Genomic DNA, 23,065 nt, shown 5'->3' with positions numbered 1-23,065 from the left:
AAAATAATATCCACCAACATCAAGTAAAATTACTACGGCCTATCTACTCTAGCAGGCTTTTTATTAAGGTATGGGGCCATTATTTGTGCTAATTGTGGGCTGGATAGCAGTCCAAGGCAAGCAACCATGAAGTGCTTTTATAATGTTTGAGGCAAATTCTCGAGGATGCGCTAAGTGACCTTCTTAATAGAATTTCCATTTCTTTTTTTAGGAAAAAAAGAGCTCATTTTTAACACCTGTTTATTATCTCTTTTGAACAGAATAAATTATTTCTGCCTGAAACAAAAAAAAACAAAAAAAAAAAAACAAGAGAGGTCTTTATGTTAGAATAACCCTTTTATTTTTTGAAGAAATGTAATCAAAGAAATAAGAAAATGAAAAATAAACATTCAACTGAGTATTCTACTAGAACGGTGCACTGCAGGAGGGCGAGAGGCAACTTTAATACACAAAGAAGAGTAGAGGGACTCAATTAACATGACAAAGAGTTGGGGGTTTCAATCAAAAAATTGAAAGAATAAAGAGACCAAATAGCCCGTCATTATACAAAAGATGAGAGTATGAGACACACTGGACTGGAAAATACAAGTCGCAAATGATAATGCTATAGATGGGGCACTGAAATGGAAAAACAACTGCAGGTGACCCATCTGATAAACTGCCTTTCTGGTCCTTGAAGCTTTAACGACTAAAATTGCTAATCCTTTCCAATCCAAAAACTGATGCATGATTTGTCGAGGTAGCGTACATTCTCTCGGGAAATTTGCTTCGAACAAGGGAAGTCTTTCCATAGCTCCATCAAGTGCAAGCAAGTGTTCTGTTTTCTTTGGATCGTCTGTGTCAAGATGAGTGATGCTGATATATATTGGATCAAATTGAGTGAGTTCTTAGACCAATAACTTTGGCTAAATAGAGCTTGGATGGCATTCGGTTTGTTCTCCCCTCCAGCCGTGGCTTCAGTTCGAGCCTTTGTAATGAATGATGAAGAAAAACCTGTAACTTTCCATGGATATTTTGAAAAGATTTTGCTGTTCCTTTCTTTTGTGCAATGAGAACTCTAATGTTTTATTTTTTTACGTAATCAACTCAGAAGAGGAAAAAGATAATATAAGAAGAGGAAAGACAGCCAACAATGCCGAGCCAAATCCAAATCATGATTACTAGGTACAAGAGAGAAACATAACAACACTATCACTATGTTTCCAGTAAGAAAAGAAAAAAAGACTTGAGATGCAGAGAATAAATCAAATCAGCTACTCCTTCTTGGAGACGAATCAAAAAAATCAACGAATTTGAAGCCTTAACATTAAACGAAAACTGGGAACTGTGCAACGTAATCTAAGATTGGCGACCATGTTTCGGTGGCGTATCGATACTCAGTGGAGAAGGGATATCTTCAGGCAGCCTGCCAGGTTTAACCCATCTACCGTATTGGTTCAACACGAGCCCCTTGTATGGAAACTGGTACCAGAACTCTGGTATTTTCAGATCCTCTATCAGCATGTCACTACCCTTGTTCACCAATGCCAAATCTCTCCTAGCATTCCATCGATACTTGGATTTCTTGCTAAGAAATCCATCTATCAGGTGAAGATACAGCTCCAGATTATGAGACCCTGACAAGTCAGATTCAGGCTTCAAGTAGGGTGACATAAATGCATCAAGCTTCAATTGAGTTCCTACATGCCTATAAACCCAATTCAACTTCCCGGTGAGTCCATGAAACTTGTTAAGCATTTTGTTCAACAGGCCTGGTAGTTTTGGGACTATATCTTGCTTAACTACAACACGTAGGGTCTTGACTCCTAATTCGTTGAGCTTCTCCTTGAAGGCGATGTTTCCAACCCTTGGTGCGCCAAAAGAAATGACGCTAACAAATAGATCAGGAATGGCAGTTGCAGCCTCATAAGCATTGAGGAGTGCCAATGCACCTCCTAAGCTATGCCCTGTAACTGTCAAGCTAACCTCTTCACCCTTTCCTCTATAAAAATTCACTAGTCTCATCACTTCTTGCATAACCTGCTCAGAGGCACTTAACTTATTATACCTTGTCAACTCATCCTTGGATTTGTAAACACTGAGGAACCCTTCTTGAACTTTAACATTTGTGTTGTCAATATGTTCTAGACTTGTGGTGAGGTCTTTGAACCACTCTGATGGTGACACAGTGCCTCGCCATGCGACCATTATGTCTCTCCGGCCGATTCTCTGTGATTCTTCTCTTCTGCTTACAGCAACATAACCCATCCAGTTGGAATCTTTGCTCCACGTAGTGTATGACCTCTTCAACCACTCAGGCACATCTACATGGGACAAGGCATAAATGTACTTTTTCACCTTGTAACCATGCTTTGTGAGGCCTAATGTTTCAAAAAATTTACGCCGGTTATACCTGCAACTCCCACAAAAATCTGATAAAGGATCAAAGTCGAAGGCATCATATGTGCCCTGAACAAATTCTCCATATTTGAGAATTTCTCGTCGAAGACTCGGGTGGAGAGGGTCAAGAAGGGTCTCCCAATTGCTTGAGCCGTGGATTTCTTTCCACACTGCTGATATACTCTGCTTGGGAGATAGTGTAGGAGTCATGTGATCTCCTCGGTCTACAAAATCCAAAGCTGTATATGGCACATGGAGGAGGGATGCTAGTGTTTTGCTGGGATTTCTAGCCTTTTGCTTTGGTTTGGAAGCTTGATGTGGCTTCACAGCTAGTTCCTGATGGGCTTGGTTAGTGGAAAGCCGTCTCATGCTTCTTGCACAGCTTAAATGAAGATGCAGGTGGAGACGTTTCTTGACGTTGTAACTTACTGCCTTCTTGATAGCATGCCAAGTGATATTAAGCTTCAACTTCCACGCTCTTCTGGTTTTCCTTGACCTTGTTTCCTCTGTTGTGACTTGTCTAAATGGTGACATCTCCATGGCGGTCCTAGAATTGCTGAAAAGCCTGTGATTTGGAACCAAGAAAACGAGATTCTCAAACAGTGAAGCGAAAGTGTCTGTACTTTGTTGGGTTGTGAAAGATACATGAAGGAGAGCCTTATATAAGCTATACATGAGAGTAGGCAAGAAATTGGGTCAATGAGTTTAATTTTCAAGCACAACATTTCGACGGCTTAGACCATCTTCCCGGAAGCTCACATCTTTTCTGTATCTTCAAAATAACCCAACAGTCTGCGATAATTTATTGTTTTTTGTTCTCTCTTCAGTCACTCTCTTGGACTGGGTAAATAACATAGCAGCATTGAAAAATCAAAGCTTGTTCAAGCTATGACCCTCCACATGGTTGCTTGGACCAGTCAAAGGAGATAAGGTGGATGCGATGGCTTGCATGCATGACACATATTTGTCTGTTTATATGATTATTGAGACTTGAGAATATGTAGGTGGGGACGTAATCCTTCCATTGATTAATAAGAAAGGGAGATTTGGGGGCGCCTAATTCTTTCCAAGAAAATAAAAATTAGTAAATTAACGGCATTTTCTTCGTCTTCTTCTTCTTCTTCTTCTTCTTCTTTTTTAGCAAATTCCAGTCCAGCAACCTTTGAAGGAATGCTAGTTTGAATGTCGTGTTAAACTGCGGAAACCCAAATTTTTTTAAAAGTAATTTTTTTTTTGCAGGTCCTTGGAATTTGTTTTGGCATTGTTAAGCCTGAAATTACAGTTGTTTTAGATTTTTTTCTATTAAGATAATTTTAGCATGTCTCTGGTTTATCTTAACTAATATAATGTTTTTAAATGGGAATATTATTTCTGTTTTTTTTTTAAATCTCATTATTGTTGAAGTAAATTAAAAATATATTAAAATAATATATTTATATTTTATATAATTAAAAACTAAAAAAATCACAAATACGATAAAATCATGTTTCAAATCTCACAAAACATTTTAATAATAAACATTCCATTTCAATCGATTTTTTATAAATAATTTATTATTAGTATTGTTATTTTGAGAAAAAATACATGATAACTAAAAAAATTTATTTAAACTGAAATAAAAACTTATAATAATATTTAAGAAATATATTAAAATTAAAAAATAAATGAGTCCAGTAAATTTTACGTGGGGGGTGTAAAAAAACAAAACAAAGAGAAAAAAATAAAGAGAAAAGGCTAGCACAAGGTCCGCCATAACTCTTAATACTTAAAAATCATCAATTTAATACTCGAATTTAATTATTTTTCTGAAAAATTAATTGTGACGGACAATATCTAGTCTATTATCACAATTTAGAAGAAAAAAAAAATGCACCCTTGCGCTAGTGATCTATTGCTTGACACGGCCTCACCGACCGACTGAGCTGAGACTTGAATTTATTATAAAATGAATAAAAAAAACATATTAAGGATTCATGTTGTTTTAGTGTTTGATGGTTAATTATTTGCTTGAGACAAACAGGTTTTCGTGAATCATAATCGAGTTGCAAAATCACTTCATCACAGCAACAAGGCAAGTTAAGCTCCTGACCTGTCAAGAAATGGGCTTGAAACACACACATTCTGGAAATTATGCTTGATTTATTTTCAGTATGCATATAAAGTTATACCACTGGCTATACGATCAACTCTTTAAATTTATTTTTTATTGGGTTATCTCATTCTCATACCATCGTGAATTTAATAAGTTAACTCAAGTTTTTTTTTAATAAGCTTCCCCCCCTTCATTTTTATCTTTTAATTTTGAGTTAATTAAAAATTAGGCTCATGACTTGTTTTGTTTGTTTTTTATTAGGTTATTTCGGCTTCATGACTCAAGAATATTGCTTAACGAATTAACTTGAGTTGAATCGGGTTAATTTTTTATGTTATCTTTTAATTAGATTTTTTTTCAACTTTTTCATTCAACATTGAGTCGGTTGGGAATTAAGCTTCATAATCTATCTCAATTTGCTTTATATTGGGACATCTTAGTCTCAAGATCAAGGTTGCAGGTTTTGATATTTTTACCTTGGTTAAATCAAGTTGTTTTATTTTTGTTATTTTTTCTAAGAGGTTATCTCGGTCTCATTACTCGGATCACGAGTCCTTCAGCATTGGATTTGCTTTTTATTGGATTGTCCCCATCTCATGACTCATGCCATAGGTTTGATGGGTTAACCCAATTGACTGAATTTGTTTTTTTATTTGACTCTTTTTTCCCCAAACTCATCATTTAATATTGTGTTTGATTGAGAATTAAGTTTTATCATTTATTTTTGTTTATTTTTTATTAGGTTATCTCTACTTTGTGACCCAAGAATAATACTTAACGAGTTAATCTGTGTTGACTTGGCTTATTTTTTGAACTATTTTTTAATTAAAATTTTTACAAATTTCATCATTCAAAATTGGATCTGACAATGTTGCTTGATAATTGAGTTTTATAACTTTTTTTTTAATTTGCTCTATATAAGGTTATATCAGTCTCATGATCAAAGCCATAAATTTAACAGTTTAATTCAAGTTAAATCATGTTACTTTTTTTAAAAAAATTTCTTGAGGTTATCTTGATCTCATAACCCAGGTTATGAGTTTTGTGGATTGACTCGAGTTATTTTTCATATATATATATATATATATATATATATATATATATATATTCAATTTTATTCTTTAATATTGAATTGATTGAGAATGAAACTTTATAATTTATTTTAATTTGTTTTTTATAAAGTTATTATAATCTTATAACCCTAGTTACGAATTTAATATGTTAACTCGAGTTGATCCAAGTCAATTCAATATGTTGTTATCTTAATATTAAAAAAATATATCTTAAATTTTTTTAGTTAAATTATGTTTTCACATGTCATCCAAGTTGTTTTTAGATATACAAAATCAACTTACATACAGTTTAATTTTTTTTTCACTAAAAATAAACATTAATAATATCTAAATATTTATTTTGTGTTCAAGTAAATTTTGATCCAATCTCCTCCAATGTAACACAGGTTAATAACCTAAGTAGGATCTAAATTTAAGAGGCACAATCTAAGGAATTAACACGATAGTTAAAGTTTGCTTAGAGCATGTTTAGTATTGGAATAATAATTACTTATTACTTGAAAATGCATTAAAATAATATATTTTTTTTAAAATATATTTTTGATATTAATATATTAAAATAATTTAAAAATAATAAAAAAATAATAATTTGAAGTTAGATAAAAATATATTTTTTTTAATTTTTATACTAATAATAACGGAACTAGAAAATGTTGTTTTAGACGCCAGAGCTGATCAAGAGAGAATCCAATCAAACACTATTCAACTTTGTGGGAGCTCCTTCAAGCAATTTGTGAAGCATTGCTCGAGGCTAAAAAATTTTCATGAATGAACAGACAAGAATTGAGTTCTAAGATTATTCCATCACAGAATCAGTAGCGCAAATTCATTACAAGACTTCCAAATCTTTACGATGTCCTGACATCTCATTGACAGGAAATAGACTTCAAAACGCAAATCCTACAAGTTATACATAATTTTATATTCAGATATCAAGAATGCACATAAAATTATATCATACTTTCACTATGATACTGTCAGAAGAAGAAGAAGAAGAAGAAGAAGAGTTATTTAATATGTCCTTTTTTCCCAGAAGATCTGCTAGAGGAGGGTTTCAAGTTTTAACCAAAAAAATCTGAGATATACAGCAGGTTTTAATCAAATTCAATCAAAACCTTTCAAATCTTCAGCATAACTGAGATACACTTTTCCACAGCTTTGGAAACTAGAAAATGATTGTTGAGGGCATACACTGCAAAAAGTGATGAGTTACCCTGTTGTTTCAGTTGCTAAGCTGCTAAAATGAGCTGGGCTTTATTTATGAAATCAACAAGAGCTCTCTAAATTCATATAAACAGAGTGCTCTCACAAATCATATTTTAAGAAAAGCCTAAAATAATGCACTTATGGTCCGCTCCAACACACGCAGTCTACATAAACACAACGGAGAACACTTGAGATGAGCAAGTCTCTGTCAAAATTAAATTTGACTGAAACTGAGAGGACCAGTATATTTACTGGAACTCCATACCCTTAAATATAGCCTAAATCAGATTTTGAGAAAGCCCTTCTCCTTCAAGCTCTCAATAGTTTCTACGAGAGACAAATCCAGTGGAGTGAAGTTGATACCCAAAGTTTTTGCTTTCTCTTCGGACACCTGGTATGGCTTGAACATGCTTTCTGTACTTCTGCAACAGTTGAAAAACAATATACAGGTGCTAAGTTCTGTGACGGGTCAAAGCAATTGCTTAAAGAAAACAAGCCAGCACAAACGAAAAAAGGATATCCATCCAACTACAATACAGAAAAAAAGGTACAGGGTTTGCTCGTGATTACACATTTTTGGTTTTCAAAATGTAGCTCTACCTTCAACTTTACCGGTTGTCCTCGAAGGGACTGGCTCTACTTTCATTTTCAAAACATACTTGTATTTTTAATATTTGTTCTTTTCATGGTTTAGTTTCTAAAACAGGGAAAGCATAAGATGGTTCTTAACATATTTCTTATAACTCATCTAAACTGCTGATCTGAATTGGTCGCATAACTTCAGAATTACTATTAACAAGTAGCATTCCCCTCTCCGCCCGAGCTGGCTTGAATGTAAAATCTTATCTACAAGCCCATTGGCTATCAAATATCAACCATCCGGATTAATCAACAAGGCCAAATTAACATGAAAATGGTTCAATTTGAACATTATAAATGACTCACTTTTCAGGAAGGCGCAAAGTAGGATAGTTTTCACCGATGATCTTCAGAACCTCAGAAAAGGTTGTGACATATGCTGTCAAAACATATCTGCCACTAGCTGAAGGAATTTCAAAAGCTTGAATATGTGCGTTTGCAACGTCTCTAACATCGATGCACCTATAATATCCATTTGGGTATGTCTCAGCTCCTGCACCAAAAACAGATTACATCATGAGAACCAAACAAAACATGCAGCCAGTAAGGACACTAACAGTTCAAGGGAAAGTTCTTTAAACAGCTATTAAGGACAGGTTCAAATTTTGGTAGTCAATAAATTGATAATGTAATCATTGTTAAAGTGATTTGCAGGGAGAAGATGTACAATATGCTTGTGGGTGGAAACTGAATGCATCTGTCACAATTCACAACCCTATATGTAAGAGAATTTTAGCTTAGTAGAGTGATGTTTGGCACATCTATATTGAACTTGTAATGAAATGCAACTATCACAAATCAGTAAAGCCTCAATGGAATGACGAGATCACATGGGATAATTTCTCAACAAAGCAACTCATACTCATAACAAAAGATCGTGAAATGACAACTGAGGGATAAATTGCTCTATCAGTTGGAGTTGTAGAGACCTTCAATTTAGATTTTTCCCATACTGGAAGGTTGCTACAAGGATTTTAATGTTAGATGGAGAAAGTATTAAATGCTTCAGATACAAGCAAAAAGTTGCTGAAGATCATTACCATTGACAAGGTTGAGAATCATCTCCACACTGAAATTAAGAGTTGGCTGTAAAAGAGGGCCAATCACAAATGATGGATGCACTGTAACCAAGTCAGTAGCATTCTCTTTGGCAAAATTCCAAGCAGCCTCCTCAGCTAAGGTTTTTGAAAGTGCATACCAAGCCTGGGAAAGAACACAAATTCACATTAGCAAATAATACGTGAAGAACAATACAGGAGACAAGATGAAAGAATGAAAGATTTAGTTTTTAGCTTACAGAGCAAGCCCCAAAGGGCCCTCCATGTGGAATTCGAAAAGAATGCAACTAAAAATTTCTCTAGAAGGAAAAGAAAAACCTAAGATATCATCAAATAATACAGACCTTCAATTCCTTACAAATAGCTGGATCTGAATACCAGGTCTCGTCAATAACCACATCATGGTTCAGAGGTTTTCCACTACATATACATGCTGCGGTTGAAGAGGTTAAAACCACTCTCCTGATAGAATGAACTTTTGCACATGATCTAAGAACATTTAGTGTTCCTTTCAAGGCATGATCAATTAGGTCAACCTGTAACAAAGAAAAAATTGTTGGATTGTCTTGTTTTTTTTCTTTTTCTACCCGTAGTTTTAAAACAGTAACATATCAGGTATCAAGAGGTTAATTAAAAAAAAAACCCTAGTTTGAACAAGGGGGTAGCGTGTCCCGCTAGGATACCCAACACAAGTACAGAACCCTAATCAGCTCCTTGAGCCCCTTTAAGACTAATCCACCAAAATGATTTGAGAGGTAGATTGGTACGTCATACAGGATTCCTTTTCATTTTTTCTTCATCTTTTTTGGGTTGTCTCTGGGTCATCGTTCCTCTTCTGTTCTCGGATAGAATTAGAAAAACTATGTTTTAGGCCCAATGCTTGAGAATCCTATTTCATTCAGTTAAGCTTTCTGCTTGGCTTCGTCATCAATCATTCGGTTTTCACTCTTGCATTCTGGTTTATGTAATGCAATTTCTTTTTCTTGTTTTGTCAAATTATTTGATATAATAATTGTTGGCTTGGCCCAAGTCTCCCGTTGACAAGGGATGCCCGGAGCGACCTCAATTCTTCATGAGATGTTCGGACCGGTGGCGCTCCCCTTCTTGGTGAAGGGTCCCTTAAGCCCAAAAAAAAACTTGTTTCGTAGGTTGTTTTGTAGGTGCTTGTAGTCTCAATCTCTTGGTCCATCCATCAGTCTTAAAAAGAACGGATCTTTTGGGGTTTTCTTCAAACTTCATCACACATGAAAACTAAGAAGAACCCCATCATTCAAAAGCTAAATCACTAACAATTACATGAGTTGTTTCATGTGATTCTCGAGAATTGATGCTAAGATTGGTTGCAAATCAGAAGAATCAGTGATGATAAATGATAAATGCCAGCAGCATATAAGAGGGAAGAACCTGTGGGTCGTCATTGGGTGAAAAAGAAACAAGGGGAAGCTGTGTGAAAAACACCTTCACATCCATCAACAATAGTATCAAAAGCCCCTTCTTCCAATAAATTAGCTTTGAACAAATGAAGTCTTTCTTTAGCTCCGTCAAGTGCAAGCAAGTGTTCTGTTTTCTTTGGATCATCTGTAACAAAATAATTGGAGTACATAAAAAATAAACGTGACCAAATTGAGCTCAAAAGGAGAGAGATAGAGAGTGATTTACTGACTTGGGTCACGGACTGTGGTTTTGACAGTGTAGCCACGTTGAAGCAAAAGCTTAACTAGCCATGAAGCAATGTATCCTGACCCTCCCGTGACACACACCACCTTGCCGTCCCCTCCTCTGCTCATCCTCTCTGTGCCAGTGGCGACTGCCCGGTAACTGACAAGAGAGCTTATTCCTTGGTAGAAGATGTTGATACTTAATAGGTGGAGCTTATTCTTGTAAAGTTGGTGGACAAAACACCCTGATAGAAACAAAGGGTGACGCTCCCTGCTCAATCTGCTTCCAATAAATGCTGCAGCTCGCCGTGACATGTATTAAAGACAAGCTCTCCATCCTGCCTTACACTCTCAACTACCCATCAATAATAAATATCAACTTTGTAAGAAAAAAAATATCATGCTCATCCAAGTTCTATTAAATAAATAAATGATTTATGGTTTGTATCAAGTTCCAAGCTGAATTTGATAACCATACATAAAAATCTAGGGAAAAAAAATGCACAGATGCCAGATACAAGTAATGCTGAACATGGGTTTGCTAGTTTTGACTGCTAGGTTGTGTCTATATATATATATATTTCATGTCTTTTTCTCGGCTGTGTATATTCAATTAGTTAATTAATATAAGCGTGAACTCCATGTCAGGACCGCATAGCGCAGTGGATTAGCGCGTTTGACTTCGGATCAAAAGGTCGTGGGTTCGACTCCCACTGTGGTCGTTTATTTTGAGTCTCCTTTGCTACATACATTAGCAATTTGGGAATCCAATCCATTAATTAATAAACCCTTTTAGCTCTGAGACAAGAAACAAGTAGTTTCCATTGAGTCCTTAAATTACACTTAGGCGATCATAAATTTAAATTTTATTATTTTTATTTATGAATACAAGATAATATAATCTATATAAATTTTAAATTTAAAGAGTTTTTATCAAAAGAAAGCGTATTAAAAATTAATATAAATTATATTTAAAACCTTATTTAATAGTATAAATTATTGAATTAAAATGATGCTCTATAAATATCTCAATGGAAGGGGCTTGTCATCTTCTCATCTGTAATGAAAGACAACATGCGGAACTCTTCCTCCCATTATTCCGACAAAGTGAGAAACTGCTGTTAAAAAAGCACTCTTTAGTCTCTTAAAACAAGACTCATGTTTGGTCTAGTGAAGTACTTTTATAGCTCAGAACCATCCCTTCCATGCTATCTCACTTGGATACCACATCAACCTGTCAAGATCATCTCCTCCAACAAATCAACAACAAACAGTTCTTCAACTCTCAGTCCCTCCTTTACCGTGTCTCTGATCTTGTCACTCACTCCTAATAAAATTCTGTGCTTGAGTTTCTCATTTGCAGGGCCAGCGTGAATGTCATTCATCATATTGCGAAACAATAACTCACCTTTCAGGAAGGGGCAAAGCAGGGTAATATTCAGGCAAAATCTCCAAAACCTCAGGGAAGTGTGCAAATTGTCCTCCTAAACAATATCTCCCACTAGCTGAAGGTGTTTCAAAAGCTTGAACATGTGCACATGCAACGTCTCTATCATCGACAAATCTATACATTTCATTAGGGAATGTAGCTCCTGCAAACCTTGCTCAAATCAGAAGAAGAAACAACAAGTAAAAGAGTTATATTTGTTATTTACCTGTTAATAATTTGTCCCGTTATTTCTAGTCATAAAATAAGTTCAATTATGTCACCCAACCTATGTAAAATGGGTGATCTAAGAACTAAATGAGATAATTATTTCCTTTTAATACCCCTGTCACCGGACATCCTCCATATTGTGTTTATTTTATATCACGACATGATATATTGGTGTAAACCTGTCTGTTTTATGCTGCTAAATGCACCAGAGGTTATAAAGGAGTTGGTTTAAATCCTATACTTTTTTTCAGAAAAGGACACCCAGGAATTTCTCAGGAATGACATCCTCAAATCTAAATCAAGATTAAGAAACTAGAAATGAAGGACTTGATGTCTTAAGAGAAAATGGACTCAATCCATGAATTGGAAATAAAGCATCGCGAAGTAGGTCATCGACGCTATGTTACATGGACTTCCATGATGGTGTCCACTGTGGGTCTCATTCAACTTTTGCATCCATACGGGTTATTCCTTAACTTTTTTAGTTTAAGAACCCATCAGCATCCCTATCATGTAAAATCAAAGACTTGGAACTTCAAGCAGAAGTGAAAGGTCTGTATAGAACAGAATGTGTGCAAGGTCTTATGCAAGAGTTACTCGGTTCATGTTCCTATTGTAATAGCACGTTCCAGCTCATTCATAATAAGATTAGACCTGTTCTTGCAGCAGTGGATTCATATACTAGATTCATCTTTATGCAAGGTTTTTGGATATATGTACGAACTTGAGAGGACACTGGTAGCTTACACTCAAAACCTCACATGGAAAGGCAGGTTGTAGCCAACCGATTCTCTTATATATAACACCATCAGGTAAAATCAACACCAAATATTCACCTTCTTTGACTCATAACAAGCAGGTTCCGAGAACCAAGTCTCATCCACAATCACATCAGGGGTCAAAGGTTTTCCATTGAATAAAACAGAAGCCATGGAAGATGTAAGAATCACTCTCTTGACAGAAGGGAATTTTGTACATGACTTGGGAGGACATTTAGTGTCCCTTTACTGCAGGTTCAATCAAGTCTGCCTGAAATTGGGAGCACATAGAAACCAACGGTAACAGTATTCTCCTTCACAATAGAGGTTCTATCAATTAGTATTAATGTCATCTGGCATCAAGTTGAGTTTAAATAAACTGGATATTGTGCAAAGGCAAAAAAAGTGGAGTCGAAATTCGACATGAACAAGATTACCTGTGGGTCATTTGTTGCAAAAAAATAATACAGGAGAAGCCATATGAAAGACACCATCACATCCATCAATTACAGGATCAAAAGACCCCTCTTCAACCAAATTCGCTTTAAACAAGTGTAGTCTTTCTTTAGCTCCAGCAAGTGCAGGTAAATGTTCTGTTTTTTTCGGGTCATCTATGACACATACATATATAAATAAAATGGGTGAACAAAAAGATAATTTCAACAAAACCCTCAGTAGAAATCAATAGAATAAGTTAAAATTATACACTGATTATGTTGTGAGAAACAAAAGAATCAGACCCGGAATCTGAAACATGAAGATCATGCACAAAAGACAAGTAGATTATAATGAACTGAAAAGAAACAAAGCAAGCTACAAATAAAGAGAAAATCTCTTGCCCGGGTCACGAACGGTGGCTTTGACAACATAACCCCGATTGAGTAAGAACTTGACTAGCCATGAAGCTATGTATCCAGACCCTCCAGTGACACACACCACTTTCCCTTCTCCAATCGTCATCAGTGAGCGTGTGAGTCCAGAGAAAACAGACAGAGAAGAGCTGGATCAAAGAGTTTCTGTCAAAAACTGGAAAATATAGAGATATTTACGATGGTCTGAGACTTGCAGAGTAACTGAAATTAACGTTTTGGACCGTGTTATGGTAATGAGTTTATGTGTGCAAAAGTGGCACTGGCAGTTGGGCTGTCTGCGTCAGCAATGATTGAGCTAATCATGTCTAAAAAGTTAGTTATTCTTTGGCCCTCAAGTTCTGAATGCAAGTGTAACTTGGTCCTAAATATTTGAAAACCAATGGCTTGATTCCTTAACTCCAGTTCACTATTGTTATTTAAAAAGTCTAATGGTTTTCTCTCAACTCCTGCCATGTAAGTCTTTCTCTAAAAATTCAAATTGTCAAATGATATACTATTTGAGATTAATAAAAAAAATCATAATTGCTTTACGTGAGACGTTCAAGTGGCGTGATGAGACTCAAGATCAAGAAACACATTTTGATGAATTCATGGTGTGGGGGATAGACTTAGTTGTTGATGTATACATTTATAGTTAAAAGATTAGATTCTTTACAGAAACTGTTTTAGATTAACCCAGGTTTAGTACTTGATCCATATTAATCAAATGAAATCGGGTCTAATTATAATGTACTAGCCCAAATAAGTATAAAACTCCAGCTTCAAAGTTTAACACTGCAAATCTAATATCGTGTATCGTGTCTATCTTCCCTACACATCAGATGTCTTTCTTAGCAAATCAAAATTCCCTCCCAGTACCAATGGGTGTTTAGACCTACCTGAGCCATCATGTGAAGAGGGGGGCCTGGGTGTGAGAGAAGATAAAAAGGAAAAATCTGTCCCAGGTGCATTCAGATCTATATAGAAACCCAAGTTAATGCAGTTTCTCAAACAGCAACTCCATTGACTGTGTTCAAATAGATTCAGGAATACAAAATCATGAACATTTTCAGGAAGCTCCCCAGGACAACCAACAATTTCAATATTTCAAGGTCAATCTGCATATCACGATATACGTATATAGTACACATGCAAACCAAATATTGGAATCAACTTATTTGCTGACTTCAGTTTCTTTTGTTTTTATTGTTTTTTACACCGGTTGCATCCTAAAGATTTCAGGATGGAGACCTCCAGGACAAATCACAATAGTGAAAAATAAGATTAATAACAATCAGTTTTAGGGTGGAATTTTACTTCCATTTGTCTGACTTGCAAGTAGATAATTAGAGTCAGAAGCTAACAAAGTTCTTCTCCTTCAAGCTTTCGATAGTATCCTTTAGACTTGCCTCAAGAGGAGTATACTTGACACCCAGACTTGCTGCTCTCTCTTTGGATACCTGATATTTTGGCATGGGAGGCTTATCATCTGCACACCTGCCATTAAACAAACATGCAAAACGATTTTTTTAAAATTCCAGAATCCATTACAAGGCAGCTGCAGCATCTTTGCAAATTAGAGACAGATCAATGAGTTAAATTCAGTGGATTTCAAATATGGATCCTAAATACCGTCTATAAAAAGCTAATCGGTATTTGGACAATCAGAGAAGAAATTAAAATGTTTGAGTTTTAACCACAGCATATCCAACAAATCTCAGAACTTTCAATCATTGTCAAGAAGGAATTCCTTCGTACATAACAGTTCAAACTGCACAACTGTAACTTAGTGCATGGAAGGTAAAGATTTCCACAGATGATTATTCAGAATCCCTCTAGTCAGATGCAGGTACAGAAGAGTAATCAGAACATCAGACCCTTGATGGTGAACATGTTTTTTTTTAAGTAATTCTTCTTCATGGAAATCAGTTCTGGCATCATAAGAATTCATTAATTTTATATTTTTTGTTGTGTAGACCACAAATTTCATAGGCACTCTAGATCTCCCAAAAGTTCCTGCGATGCATATGTTATAAAGGGAAATAACAGCATTTCAATGCCAAGGTACAACTGGCACAAAACAAAAGCTAATGAAACAACATTATTTTTTAGTCGCCTAAAAATCTGAGAATTAGAAATGAAACTCAGCTGTCTCTATTGAAGAGGAAAAGAAGTGCACTGCATGCCATACATCTAAGAAACTTACTGTTTAGGAATAGTGAGATCAGGGTAAAGCTTGCTTAAAATCTTCACAGCCTCAGAAGAGTGTATAACAGTCCCTACTAAACAGTATCGCCCGTTAGCTGAAGGATTCTCCAAGGCATAGATATGTGCATTGGCAACATCTCTAACATCTACCCATCTATACGTTGTATTTGGATAGCTTTTTGCCCCTGCATGAAATAATCTCAATTGCTTGCATCAGGTATAATTGCATGCATAAGAAGAATAATATATGTATGGAATCTAAATGTCCATGGGGTTTGATACAAGAAACTACCTAATAATGGGTAATTAGCCCGTGCAGGTTATCTCTCTCATTACACTCACAATTTCTAAAATCAATTCTGGTAGTTCTAATGGTACTTTGTCATAAAAATTCCGCAATGAAGACAACGGGAATAATATAATAAGAAGAATACATGCAGTGCCAAGATTGTACATGTTATAGTAAGTGAAAACAGATCATTCCAAATGTCAAAAATTGTAATTGAAATTCAAAGACATTTAAGATACTAGCCCACAAGAAAAAGTTCATGAGAACAAATTTTACAAGTTCGTATGAGAATTTATCATGTGGAAAATGCAGAGTTGACAGGTTCAATTAAGAAGGTGGAAGGATACCAATAAGATTTACACGATTGAGTTTAGGTGCTAATTATTTTCTCTAACCTGCGCCATTAAGTTCCACACAAGGACATACACATTAGAACCTTACAAAAGCGTGAAAGCCTTTATGGACATGTACCCACTTGAATTTTTACAGTCAACACATCTAATGTAATCTAATCAAGCATGTAAACCTTTTACAGAAAAGTTGCAAGGACAAATGGTGTTGGAAACTAAGTGGTACACTTGCAAAGAAAGAGAGGGGAGGTGCCAAGTTTGAATCCCACCATAAACAATACACTAATAAGAACAAAAATCAAGAGAAGTATTCAAATAATCAATATTCGATATTTTTTTTAATGTCTAGGCAGGGTCCAGAGCTTATTTTTAGACTCCAAACCAAATAAAATAAGAAAACCTGTTAAATAGTCCTAATTCACTAATTGGTATCAAGATCCAGTCAATTTCTTCAGATTTATGAGAGCTGGTAATAGCTACATGAAAATAAAAATGAATGGGAGATAAGATCTGCCATTCCAATACCTAATGAAGGAAATTCCATGCATAAGATCAAAAAGAAACTCCACTAACAAGTTGGTTTTTGTTGCTGTTAATTGTGGATAGCTATTCCACAGTGATTATTATCACTTTTACTTGTTATTTGTGCAAGAGCAATTAGAAATTAGCCAAAGCAGAAGTCAGCAATAACCTAGAGAAAGTATGAATTTCATATGGAAAGTAAGTAAAATTTATAGCTTTGCACTAGATGAAAAGTACCATTTATAAGGTCAAGAACCGACTCTGCACTTTGATTAAGTGTTGGCTGCAAGAGAGGGCCGATCACCAACCCTGGATTTAAAGTGATCATGTCAATTCCATTCTCTTTAGTGAACTTCCAAGCAGCTTCTTCTGCTAATGTTTTTGAAAGATGGTACCATAGCTGTTAAGAAAGCAAACAAAAGGTAAATAAATGATGTAAAAGGTTTATGGTCTGCATCAAAGTGAAGTGTATAATTTTAGCAAATATGACAATCTATGCCACTCCAATCCAAACAAAAGAGCATCATTATTTATATCAAAAACATAAAAAAAAATATTTTCCTCAGATGTGACAATCCAGCTATCAAAGTTTTGATAGTCTTATGTTTCACGAGAAAAAAAAAGAGGAACATCCAGATGTCCAAATCTGCATCTCATTAAACAAGCAGCATTGAAAAAGTGAAACTTTGCTTTTTTGTAATTAATTTAATGATTGCAAGAAATGAACAGCTGAAAGAAACTTCCACAGAGTATGGATAACAAAAGAACAGTAGCCAAACAACAAATTAAAAGGGAATGAACAAGAAGGGGAGTTATCAAATCGATACAGGATATGTCAGTTGCTCCAATTCATACATTTAAAAAACGGAGAAAAACAAAAAGGAGAAGAAGAATAGACAAATGACTTTTGTTATATTGCCAGCTAAATCCTCCTGTGCCATGATATAAAAATTGCTTTCAAAGGAGATAGTATTCTATTAGAAATTAGCCATTGATGTACCTTTGATTTCTCACAAAAATCTGAATCTGAAAACCATGTCTCATCAACTACTACATCGGGTGCAAGAGATTTCCCATTGAATACAACTGCTGCCATGGATGATGTTATGACAACTCTTTTGATAGAAGGAATTTTAGTGCATGACCTAAGAACATTAACTGTTCCCTTCAATGCAGGGTCAACAAGTTCTTCCTGAAAAGAAGGAAAAAAAAAAGAGCAGAAAGAAAAAGAAAATATCCAGAAAATTATTGGGTTGCTTTGAATCATTGAGAAAGTGAAAATACACTCAAAGTCGAAATGCTGGCTCTTTCAATGCTGGATGTTATAACAGAGATTATCATGCAAATGTGGTGCAGCCAGGAAAAAAAGGCAGCAAGATGGATAAACAAATGTGCGGGAAAATATGACTACTTCCAAAAACATACGAAATCAAGCATGTAAAAAATGACATTACTGGTTGCAATTTGATATCTGAAAGTAACAACTCAACCAAAGTAACGGTAAAATTTGAAAATAAATTTATACTGGTACAAAGGAATATATACAGGAAAGCACCTGAGGATCATTGACAGTGAAATAAAATGGGGATGCAGTATGGAAAACGCATTCACATCCCTCAACCACAGGATCAAAAGATCCTTCATCCAGTAAGTCTGCTTTGAACAACTGCAGTCTTTCCTTAGCTCCACCAAGTGCAAGCAAGTGTTCAGTTTTCTTTGCATCATCTATGAAACAGAAAGCAGCAAAAGGAAGAAATAAGTAGGAACCAGTGTCTCAAAAGGAGAAATTGTTACCTTGTCTTTCCATAGAACAAAAAACTTTCTGTTTTTCCAGAAATGCAGAGCCTAATTGCCAAAATGACACTTGAAGTTTCTCGGATGGATCTAACGTTGACCACATCGAATAACATCTGATTATTGAAACATTCTCATCAATTGAACTAATTGGATTGACTCACTAAAACCTTTTGGAATTCAAAACTCTACATCCCGACACAAACTCAGCCATCAATTAAAACTGCTCGAATTAAGAATTGTAATTACTAATTAACAAAGTTATTCAAAGGTAACTAAACCACTCTACGACTGCTTTCTTTAAATTCTACCAAGGTTAAAATTTAGCCAACATCGTACACTCCAAAAAACAACACTCCTTCCCAGAAATTCAAGAACCTAAATAATCATTGAATCAATAAAAAAGATTAAAACTTTGAGAGTAAAATCAACTTAAAAACAAGACCCAGAATCGTGTAATCCATAAAAACGGAAGTTAAAGATAGAAGTTATAAGTGTAAAGAGATTGAGTTAGCACGACTGACTTGGGTCACGCACTGAGGCTTTGACTGTGTACCCACGTTCAAGCAACAACTTGACAAGCCATGAAGCAATGTAACCGGATGCTCCAGTTACACTCACCACCTTCCCTTCTCCACTCATTTGCTCTCTATCTGATTATTTGTCTGCTACCTGTATAGAGTGAAGAATCTACATAGCTATGTGACCGTTGACGGTTTATCACAAGAAAACTCATGAAAATGACATGTCGTTGGCTTAGAATACTGTAGTAAAGAGTCCTTACTTGTCCTGCGAAATTTTGGTTGTCAATATCGTCTAACATGTTATTCTTTCTTTTAAACATTAGCTTGAAACTTTTTGTTTTTTTTTTATTATTATTAATTTGGATTTTCAAAATATGATTAATGAATTTTTATACCTTTACCGATCATAAAAGGCATTGCCTATAATTTATCTGTTTTTGCTTGCAACCGGAAATGGACGTGTGTGTGCCGTGGGTGTAGTTTTTAAGGGCAAGGATGGGTTGGTGGCAATAATTTTTAAAAATACTGGTTGTGTTCTTGAAATGCAGCAGCAACATTATTTATTTATTTATTTATTGTCTCACTTGGATTTATGAAAGGTAAACTGCTGGATAATTGTGAGTTTTTGCTTTCTCCTTTGACACCTCGTTGTTTGGCAAAAAGGCTTGTCATCTCCTCATCTGCCATCAACTCTTTTCCAGATAACTATATATTCACGGTAATTTTGTTTCTCTTGGATTGCAAATGTCTTGGTTGAATTTACAGCTTCCTCTGTGAACTTCTGTTATACATATCTTCTGGAGTAGTTGATGAAATTCACACTAGTAATTATATATTGGTACTGTGAATATCTACTGATCAAGCCGTAAATCTACCATGTGGGAGGGAGCTTCTGTCAAGAAACAAAATTATATGAATCGAATCTTTTCAAGTACAAGAATTATTCCATTCAAGAACCAAGCTAGGAAGCTTCATGCCAAGTGTCAACATAAAAACTTTATTCATATAAAAAGAGTCTCCCATTTTCCAACAAAATGGACTCCTAGCAGCAGCATATCATTGCAAATCATTTGCTTTCCTTTATCAGCTGGATCGCAACGTCTTCAATAGCCAGCTACCTCAGACATTAAGGAAGCCCTTCTCCTTCAAACTTTCAAGGGTGTCCTTCACGCTCACCTCCAGAGGAGTGAAGTCAAGACCCAGAGTCTTTGCTTTCTCTTTTGATACCTCGTAATTCAATGGAGAAGGCTTATCATCTGCACATCTGTAAAGAAATAGTGTTCTCCTCAGAATTGTCTGATTTATCTGGGAATGAGATGTTGCTATCAATATTAGCATGCTTTTAAAGAACGCTCATGATTTGATTCAAAATAATTCTTCATACTACATCGTAATTAAGAAAAGCTTCAGACACTTCCCTCTATTATCATCTCCTCCAATGATCAAGCACATTATTACCTATCTGGATTGTGATCTCCAACAGCCAATAACCCAATAACTCTGACAACTAATTAGCTAAATATTCTCTTATCATGATCTCTAACAAAATTTTATGTTGAGTGATTTATCAATGGGACCTATGTGAAAGGCATTCACCGCAATGGAAATAACAGTAACTTACTTTTCAGGAAGGGGCAAAGTAGGGTATAGTTCATGCGCAATCTTCACTGCATCAGAGAAGTGCGTAACTCTTCCAACTAAACAATATCTACCACTGGCTGAAGGTATTTCAAGTGCTTGAATGTGTGCATAAGCAACATCTCTCACATCAACAAATCTATAAATTTCACTTGGCAATCCTGATGCTCCTCCTGCACACAAAAAAACTCAATTTCTCAAATCAAAAGACATCATGCACATTGAATAATCTGCTTCTTGATAATTTGGCCATTTATCATTTTTAATCATAAAGAAGCTTAAAGCATGCCACTCAAACCATGTTAAACGGGTCATCTAAGAACTGTAAGATTCTAATTTCCATTGGACATTTTACATGTTGTGAGCAATACATCCTTGCTTGGTATATTGATGTGAAACTATGTATTTATGCAGCAACTATCTGCCTCTACCTTGAAGTTATCTTCAAATACACCCTATGTTATGAAGGAGTTACTTTACATCCTAGATTTCATGATATTATAATTCAGTAACAGATTTTTCAGTAAGGGAACCAAAAGCTAGCATTACCAAAGAGCAATTTCATGACACATGAACTTCTGTAGTTATGTCCCCTACGGATCTCTGTCCAACTTTTTTCCTAAGGAGATTTTCCTAGCATTTTTGCATGTACAGCACCCATAGGGCCATATCCTTACAAATTAGAAGTTTAAGAAATGTAACTTCAAGTTAAAGTTGGATAAAACATGAGGAATACAAGGTCTGATATAGAAGGTAACAAATTTGAGTCAATAATGGAATGTTTTAGCCTATGGATGCAAGGATTAGGCTAGTATTTTTGTTTATTGAATCTTTGCACTAGATAAGTATAAACTCATAGTTCTTAAATGTTGCTTGAGGTATTTATGAACTTGAAAGGAAAACAAGTAACATAAGACAAGTTAAGCATACCATTTATGCGGTCCAGAAACATCTCGGCAGTGGATTTAAGAGTTGACTGCAAGAGAGGACCAATCACAAAGCCTGGATTAATTGTAACCATGTCAATTCCTTTTTCTTCTGCAAATTTCCAAGCAGCCTCCTCAGCTAAAGTCTTTGAAGCCATATACCAAAGCTGGAAAACCAAAAATAGATTGTCATAAAAAAAATGTTTAAAGATAAACTCCCTGAACATTGCCCAATAGCCATATATCAAAGCAGTGTTCACTTATTCTGTTATATCGAACTGGATTTGGTGCTAGCTCGCTTCTCACATGTTAATTAGCCAGCCAGTGTGACACAGCTGATTCTTTCATACATATAAAATCATCAAGTAAAATCACCAATATATTAAATAGAAAACCTGGACTGATAAAGCAGAAAGAGGCACACCTTATTTGACAAACAAAACGCAGAATCTGAAAACCAAGTCTCATCCACTACCACGCCAGGGGTCAATGGTTTTCCATTGAAAATAACCGAAGCCATGGAAGATGTTAGAATCACTCTCTTGACAGAAGGAAATTTGGCACATGACTTGAGAACGTTTAGGGTTCCCTTTACTGCAGGTTCAATCAGATCTGCCTGGAATATGGAGAATATAAAAACCATAAGGAAACATTTGATATAAACAGTTAACAAAATCAAAAAGCCATGCACGACAAATCAAAGTGGAATATCATCATCGAATACTTTATGTTATCGATGGTATCAATTTGGGTGTAACTTCGATGATTAGAAAGTAGAAAAAAACCATTAAAAGATTACCTGTGGATCAATATTTGTCCCGAGTAATACAGGAGAAGCCACGTGAAACACGCTTTCACATCCATCCACTACGGGATCAAAAGACCCCTCTTCAACTAAATTTGCTTTAAATAAGTGAAGTCTTTCTTTAGCTCCATCTAGATTGAGTAAGTGTTCAGTTCTCTTGGGGTCATCTACAACACATATAAACAGGATTAGTAAAGTGATTAAGGACATGAACTCCAACGAGAAAACCTCAATATTCATCAATACATTATTAGTTGAAGCTAACTATTACTTAATTAATTATGTTGTGATCCATAGCCTGAGAATTAAATAAAAAATTATGAACAAATTGAAGAATACCAGAATATGAATTATCACTAAAGCATATTGAACTCGAAAGAAACAAAGAAGTTAAGCTGGAAAGAAAGAAAGAGATAAGGGTACTAACTTGGGTCACGAACAGTGGCTTTGACAGTATAACCACGGTGGAGTAAGAGCTTGACTAGCCATGAGGCAATGTAGCCTGACGCTCCTGTTACACAAACTACTTTTCCTTCTGCACTCATTTGTCAGTGAGAGTTAAGAGAGAAAGGACAGAGAATCTTTCCAAAAAACCAAAAAGGACAGAGGAGAGCGAAAAATAAGAATAACTCATGGCC

General features: G+C 35.4%; 3 protein-coding genes, 1 non-coding gene and 2 pseudogenes across 4 annotated transcripts; 1 reads left to right on the top strand and 5 right to left on the bottom strand.

Annotated features, from left to right (window-relative positions):
• Positions 1-1,133: 1,133 nt before the first annotated feature.
• On the bottom strand, positions 1,134-3,150 carry LOC133679213 (phospholipase A1-Igamma1, chloroplastic-like). Its single transcript, XM_062101742.1, has one exon. It carries the CDS (start codon positions 3,052-3,054, stop codon positions 1,339-1,341), a length of 1,716 nt encoding a protein of 571 aa, XP_061957726.1. The 5' UTR covers positions 3,055-3,150; the 3' UTR covers positions 1,134-1,338.
• Positions 3,151-6,781: 3,631 nt separating this feature from the next.
• On the bottom strand, positions 6,782-10,600 carry LOC133679526 (phenylacetaldehyde reductase-like; annotated as a pseudogene).
• Positions 10,601-10,753: 153 nt separating this feature from the next.
• Positions 10,754-10,827, top strand: TRNAR-UCG (transfer RNA arginine (anticodon UCG)). The gene has a single exon. It is a non-coding gene; the product is annotated as a tRNA-Arg (tRNA).
• Positions 10,828-11,051: 224 nt separating this feature from the next.
• LOC133680150 (phenylacetaldehyde reductase-like) lies at positions 11,052-13,784 on the bottom strand (annotated as a pseudogene).
• Positions 13,785-14,532: 748 nt separating this feature from the next.
• LOC133679519 (phenylacetaldehyde reductase-like) lies at positions 14,533-19,340 on the bottom strand. The gene is made up of 6 exons (XM_062102135.1): positions 19,059-19,340; positions 18,296-18,465; positions 17,741-17,932; positions 16,978-17,140; positions 15,578-15,764; positions 14,533-14,868 (listed from the first exon to the last, which is right to left on the bottom strand). Exons 1-6 carry the CDS (start codon positions 19,174-19,176, stop codon positions 14,724-14,726), a joined length of 975 nt encoding a protein of 324 aa, XP_061958119.1. The 5' UTR covers positions 19,177-19,340; the 3' UTR covers positions 14,533-14,723.
• A 608-nt stretch (positions 19,341-19,948) lies between these two features.
• On the bottom strand, positions 19,949-23,065 carry LOC133679518 (phenylacetaldehyde reductase-like). Its single transcript, XM_062102134.1, has 6 exons — positions 22,855-23,065; positions 22,422-22,594; positions 22,047-22,238; positions 21,627-21,789; positions 20,680-20,869; positions 19,949-20,322 (listed from the first exon to the last, which is right to left on the bottom strand). The coding sequence occupies exons 1-6, from the start codon at positions 22,970-22,972 to the stop codon at positions 20,178-20,180; spliced, it is 981 nt and encodes a 326-aa protein (XP_061958118.1). The 5' UTR covers positions 22,973-23,065; the 3' UTR covers positions 19,949-20,177.

Source organism: Populus nigra, chromosome 19 (assembly GCF_951802175.1).
Source record: "Populus nigra chromosome 19, ddPopNigr1.1, whole genome shotgun sequence".
Taxonomy (NCBI): domain Eukaryota; kingdom Viridiplantae; phylum Streptophyta; class Magnoliopsida; order Malpighiales; family Salicaceae; genus Populus; species Populus nigra.
The sequence above is the reverse complement of the archived record's forward strand: the minus strand, read 5'-3'. Positions and strand labels throughout refer to the sequence as shown.